At 34.7% G+C, this 7,224-nt stretch overlaps 1 protein-coding gene across 1 annotated transcript; it reads right to left on the bottom strand.

Moving 5' to 3' along the window:
• Positions 1 to 121: 121 nt before the first annotated feature.
• On the bottom strand, positions 122 to 6,889 carry HELRODRAFT_175389 (hypothetical protein; the record flags this gene model as incomplete). Its single annotated transcript, XM_009022816.1, has 10 exons — positions 122 to 218; positions 300 to 352; positions 664 to 768; positions 1,008 to 1,100; positions 1,759 to 1,798; positions 2,020 to 2,170; positions 2,767 to 3,076; positions 5,332 to 5,461; positions 5,918 to 6,239; positions 6,391 to 6,889. 10 exons carry the CDS (start codon positions 6,887 to 6,889, stop codon positions 122 to 124), a joined length of 1,800 nt encoding a protein of 599 aa, XP_009021064.1.
• Positions 6,890 to 7,224: the final 335 nt, after the last annotated feature.

The raw sequence follows: 7,224 nt of genomic DNA, 5'->3' as shown, positions 1-7,224 counted from the left end.
GCTTGAGTCCCCGCAATATTTAGTCCCTCGGGCCCGCACAATGATGAGCCCCCCAATGTTTTGTTACAGAAATTAAATATTTTTTTAGATATAATTTTAAATATTTTCTAAACTTCCCATACTAATTTTCATATTTAGATCTGGCGATTTGTATATCGTAATTTAAGCAAAAAACGACACCAAATTCAATGACTTTTGGCATGAAACAACTTTGAAAGCTGCAAAAAATAATACAGAAGCCCCATCACTGTCGCGCATAAGTCGTGCCCCCCCCCAAAAAAAGGGACTAAGGTGCAAACCTGACCCAAAGGAGTATTTTAAAAGAATTTATATTCATGCCGTACTTGAATGTCTGAAAACAAATTCAAATCTGAAGGGTTTTTATAGCACAAAACATTGAAAACTCAGTTCTAAGTGCTTTTAAGTTTGCAGGATCAAGATGTAAAAGTTTCAAAGGTTTTGGAATATCACTGGAATGATGCAAATGAAGATCGTCTTATTCGACACATGAAAATGTTCCGAGACCTCATCTCCCATCATTGTAGTAATTCGATTAAGGAAATCCAAAGTATACAAGAAGAAAGAATAAATGAATGAATGAATAAATGAATGAATGAATGAATGAATAAATGAATGAATGAATGAATGAAAGAACGGACGAACATTTAGCAGGTATAGAACGGGGCTAGCAGAGCCACTGCTGCAAACGTACAGTCTTCCATTGTCCAGCGAGACGATGTTCCTGACATGGTTCAGACATTTGTAAGCCTTATTACGATAAATAATAATAACAATTATTATTATTATAATTATTATTATTATAATTATTATAATAATTATAATTAGTATTATTATTGTTATTATTATGATTATTATAATTATTGTTATTATTATTATTATTATTGTTATTATTATTATAATTATAATAATAGTAACAATTATTATTATTATTATAATTATTATTATTATAATTATTATAATATTTATAATTATTATTATTATTATACTTGTTTGATGCCCACGTGACTGCAGTGTTCTTGGCGGTTTGATAGGAAGAATGATTCGTCGTATGCCGTGAGATTCAATGAAGCTGTGGGGTGCTGATGATGATAACTATGATGATGATGATGATGATAATGATGATGATGATGATTATGATGATGGTGGTGGTAAAGGTGGGGGTAATGGTAATGATAATACTGGTGACGACGACGATGATGATGTTGATGTGAATATGGTGATGATGAGCTGTATGTATGCATGTGAAGGCATGTTCTATTGGTTGTGGTGAGAATGATGACAACTTAACTCCACCATCATCATCACAACTATCTTAATCATCATCATCATCTGTACTACCATAATCATCATCACCACTACCATAATCATCATCATCATCGTCGTCGTCGTCTTCGTCATCGAGACCTCAGTCATTTGAGACATTATTAATTCAAAAAATTCCAATCAAGCCAGGTGTGTGTGAGTGTGCGTGCGTGCGTGTGTGTGTGTGTTTATTTGCGTGTGTGTGTGCGCGCGTGTGTGTATTTGTTTGTTTGCTTGTGTGTTTTTTCGTTTTCGTTTTTGTTGTTATTATTATTGTTATTATTGGTTTTTTTTCTTTGGTCCTCGTCATTATTTTATCGACGTCATCATCATCAAAACTATCACTACAATCATCATTATCATCCTCATCGTCATCACTATCATAACCACCATCATCATCATCATTATCATCATTATTATCATCATCATGCTTACCCTTGATATGTCAAGGGCGTCCAGTCGGTGTAGGAAGTCTCTGGAGGCAGTTAATTTTAAAAGGGGGAAGAATTTTAAATTCGTCATCATTATCATGATTGCCTTTATCATCATCATCGTCATCATTATCATCACCACCATCATCGTCGTCATCATCATCATAATCATCATCATAATCATCATCATCATCATAATTATCATCATCATTATCACCACCACCATCATCATCATCACACCATCATCATCATCATCATAACTAACACTCCGCCCACATATATCACGCTTTCGTTTTTCCTATCCAGGGAGATGTGCCTGAAGTAAGGGTTCTTCGGTCCACCATGATACTGATGCTGCTGATGATGATGATGATGCTGATGATGATTCGAGTAAACGTTGAGTTCTGTGTTGAGGTCTGCATGATGATGATGATGATGATGATGATGATAGTGACGATGATGAAGATGATGATGACGACGACGATAATGATGATGATGATAAAGATGGAAAAAAATGCAATAACAATATCCATAACAACAACAACAACAACAATAATAATAATAATAATGACGACGACGACGACGATGATAATGTTAGACTCATCCAAAATATCATTGCCCGGTTTAATTTTTATTATACAAAATTATTATGTATGTATGTATGCATGCATGCATGTATGTATGTATATATGTATGTATGTATGCATGCATGCATGCATGTATGTATGTATGTATGTATGTAAGTATGTATGTATGTATGTATGTATGTATGTATGTATGTATGTATGTATGTATGTATGTATGTATGTATGTATGTATGTATGTTAAAACCAAATCGTGATGAATGACACCAAACAGTCAAACATCTGATTAAAAGNGGTTAACACTTTAATGTATCGTTAGTCTCACACGTCGCCGTTTAAGTTAATATTTTCCGACACACAAATACGCAGAAATCGCTGCAACAAACACGAGATGTGGTTTATTGCAAAAAAGAACTCTCTGTTGTTACCTGACCGAACACAAATCATTTTACACAATGTTTTAATAAATTTTGAAGTATTGGGGTCCATGGGTCCAAGGACCTCGATACATATTGGCAAAAAATCTAAGGAAGGCAGGGCGTGTTCATATTTTTTAATTTTTTCGTCCGATGCCCTGATTGCAGCAAAACAACATTCTTTGCTGGTAAGGTGAACGTAGCGCTCGGCCAAGGTACCAGGAACCGTAACATCCCAAGCCAAACATTTACCGGCTCTCCAGGGAGTAAGAGTACAACCGTCTGGTCGCTTGCCATCTTGCACTGAAATGCCAGATGGTTCCTTCAAAACAGGAATTTAGAAAGAAGCCGGCAAATGTAATCATTCAAAGCTGAATGACGAAATGACGGCCTCCACCTAAGCGGCAAACCAAACCATGATGACCAAATTCGTCCGCCTCCGCGCCGCAGCGACACAGATATTTATTTTGTATACTTAGGCCAAGTCTGAAACTAACGGAAAATCTAACAGACTCGTCATCGAGTCTGGTGCCTACGGAAGTGTTGGGCCACGACCTCAACCAACCACAACTAACATCACTAGTTGCAGCCAATAAGCGGGCGGAGGAAGAAGCACCGACACCAGTAGACAGAAGTTAATGAAAAGTCTTCTTATATTGCTCATCTAAAATTTGAGCTTGTAAAGGGCTTTCAGGTGTGGTCGGCAGTGGTGGGATGTCACAGCAACAACAAAATTGGCAAAGGAAGGTGGACTGGAGGTCAAGAGTGGCAGCGGCAGAAGATTTATAGACGATTGGTGCCAACTGAACCACACTAAGTAACCCCAGACCACCATACCGCACCGGCAGCTGAGCCTGGGACCAACCACTGTCAGTCAAATGAACATTGCAAATGGCTGACAAGGCGGTACGCAAAATGTATGTATGTATGTATGTACGTACGTACGAAAAAGTAGAGGGCCTAAGATTGAGCCTTGAGGTACGCCGTTTAGGATGAAGGCCGTAGTAGATTGGTGATTTTCAACGGAGACGTATTGTTTACGTGAAGAGAGATAACTCTTAATCCAATCGTTGGCTACGTTTCTGACACCATAAAGTTTTAGTTTGTTTAGTAAGATGTTATGATTGATTACATCAAATGCTTTGGAAAGGTCTAAAAATAATCCAATTGAAAGCTTTTTGTCATTCAACCTGGATAAAATGTGATGTATGAAATCAAGAGTAGCAAGCTCTGTGGAGTGGTTTGGCCTAAAACCGTATTGATTATTGCAAAAAAATTTTGTTGGCCTCAAAAAAGGAGAACAACCTAGTATAAACTAATTTTTCAAGAAGTTTGGATAGTGGAGAGAGAAGAGAAATGGGTCTATAGTTATTGATGTCATCAGGTTTACCGTTTTTAACTATAGGAATAACTTTAGAGGTTTTAAAAGTATCAGGGAATACACCAGTGGACAAAGATAAATTGAAAATATGGATTAGGGGAATTGTTAAATTGTGAATTGTATTTTTTATTAAAAACATATTTAATCCGTCAACAGCAACCGATTTATTATTTTTCATCTTGGCAGTTAAAGTTATCAATTCAGAAGTTGAGATGGGGTAAAAATCAATAGAATCAGATAGAGAGCGGCTTATGAATGAAATCGGATTAGTTGAAATAGCAGGAAGAGTAGAAAGAAGTTTGTTGCAGATAGTAATAAAGTGTTCGTTCAAGTGTTCACATATGTCCTGTTTGTCGTCAATGGGGATGTTGTTAATGGTGAGTTTAGATATAGGAAGAAAAGATGAATTGGAGTTCAGGGCTTGCTTTATCAGTTTCCATTGGTATTTGGGATCGTTTTTAGAAATAGCAAAATTGATGACATAGAATTTGCGCTCAGTCTTTCTTTTTATTGAAGTGAAGAAGTTACGGAACTTTTTGTAAGCAGAGATGTTAGTATCGGTAGGAAATTTGATGCTTTTTATATATAATTTATATTTAGTTTTGGATAATTTGATGATATTTTTATTGATCCAACCTTTATGGCGTTTGTACTTGGAAGGTAGTTGTGGTGAGACATCGTCTAGAATCCTGAAGAAAAGAAAGTAGAAATTTGTGCAACATTCGTTGATATCGGTTAGTGTAGTGACTGAAGACCAATCTTGATTAGATAAACAAAAGTTTATCTGCTCAAGTGATCTGTAGGAAAGATTTCTAGAAACTTTTGGAGGAGTAGTAGTATAATACATTTCAAAAGAAGAAGATGTGGTAAAAATAGGAAAGTGGTCTGAAAAGTCATGTAATAAAATACCAGAAGACTGATAGGTTGTTAGTAAAAATGTTGTCTATTAAAGAAGAAGAAGACTGAGAAACACGAGTAGGCTTGGATATAAGAGGATAAAAATTAAAAGAAGCTAAAAAATCAGGAAAAGATGCAACTGAGTGGTTAAGAAAAGGTTTCAGGAGATTTATGTTAAAATCACCAACAAGATATGTATTAGATTTAGATTTAAGTTTCACAAAAATGAGATTGAGTACTTGAATAAGCAAATCAATATCCTAATCCGGGGGTCTATAGAAAGCATATAAATATATTACTGCGTTGTTTAATTTGATTTCGATACCCAAGTAGTCAACTACACAATTGGAGAGCGTAACTTCATCCAAGACTGAATAATTGATACCCTCCCTGAGAAAAATCCCAACACCACCACCTTGCTTGTTCGGTCTTTTTTGAAAATAAAATTGTAATTAGTTAATTTAATAAGTTTAGCGGATAACTCGTTCAACCAAGATTCAGAGATAACTATTATGTTAAAAAAATTATCTAAAGAATTAATCAAAACAAGTAAATCATCAACTTTATGTAATAAACTCCTACTGTTAATGTGCAAAATGGATAGTGAAGAGTTGAATGGAAGAATTTTGATTGTATTGAAAGTATAATTAAAATCGTTGATAGTGTAGTAAGGAGAATTATAAGAAAAAGAATTAAGTAAATTTACATCAGGATCAATGTTAGAAAAAAGAATATTATCATTATTGGAGGAAGTAGTTGAATAATTATTTAACAAAACATTCGAAGCTGACGATATAATCAGAGGGTCCTCTTCCGATATATGATTTTTAGATATTTTAGCCATTGTTAGTTGATGTAGTTTGGCCAGATTTACTGTTGAGGAACCGCCATTCACGGATGATTACGTTTTCTGGCAAATTGTCAGGATCTTGAATTTTAGAAGTATCACTGGCGTTGATGCATACTCTGAGCATTGTTGAGTCTTCGTCTTCATTACGAGGCAGAGTACCCGACGGAACCATAGAGCGTTTCAGCACTGGATAGCACGAAATTACCTGAATACCCACCTCCGATAGGTAGTCAATCACATTACTTCTGCTGCATTTTTTGATGTTGCTCATGGCAAATACAGATTTTTTGATCAATTTTTTATCAGCACTGAGTTTATTATTATCGTTTTTTTTAGCGCCAACTATTTTAGCGCCAACTTTTTTTGTTACGAGCAACAACACTGAATGGCAAAGGGTTGTCTTCTAATGGAGATTGAACTACATCTGACCAGAGTGTAGCTGAATTAGCTGGATTAGGCATAGTTACGATGTTGTTTTTTTCCGGAAATATTGCCGTCGAAGTATTACTCGAATGACTGGCAAAATTATAGTTATCTCGTTTGGACGCTAAATGATTTATCTTGTTGTTCAATGTTGAAATTTCAATGCCGTGCATGTCTATTGCATTAACAATTTTTACCTGTTGAGCGTACAACATTTCTTTAATTTCGTTTTTCAGATTTTTGAAATTAACTTTAATTATATTGTCAAGATTAGGAACTTTAGCCAGATTAACACTAGCAAATAACGAACATTTTTCTAAAACACTGTTATTTTTCAAGTATTTCAAAATTGAGACACAATCTAGGAGTTTTTCTTTTTTTGTATTACCACGACCAACTAACTTGTCTAATTTATCCAAATTTTGAGTTTCCAATTCAGTTTTCAAAGTTTTCAAAGCAGATATGAAATCTTCATTAGTATAAAAGTCAGACGTGTTAGCAATAAAATTATCATTATCAAATAAATCGAAGTTATTTGACAAAAAGTACAGGACTTCGTTAGCAAAGACCTGTCTTGCCGCCATTTTGTAAACACATGTATGTATGTATGTATGTGTGTGTGTGTGTGTGTGTGTGTGTGTGTGTGTATGTATGTGTGTATGTATGTGTGTATGTATGTATGTATGTATGTATGTATGTATGTATGTATGTATGTATGTATGTATGTATGTATGTATGTATGTATGTATGTATGTATGTATGTATGTATGTATGTATGTATGTATGTATGTATGTATGTATGTATGTATGTATGTATGTATGTATGTATGTATGTATGTATGTATGTATGTATGTATGTATGTATGTATGTATGTATGTATGTATGTATGTATGTATGTATGTATGTATGTATGTATGT

Source organism: Helobdella robusta (genome assembly GCF_000326865.2).
Source record: "Helobdella robusta unplaced genomic scaffold HELROscaffold_33, whole genome shotgun sequence".
Classification (NCBI taxonomy): Eukaryota; Metazoa; Annelida; class Clitellata; order Rhynchobdellida; family Glossiphoniidae; genus Helobdella; species Helobdella robusta.
This window is presented reverse-complemented; position numbering and strand designations above follow the sequence as displayed.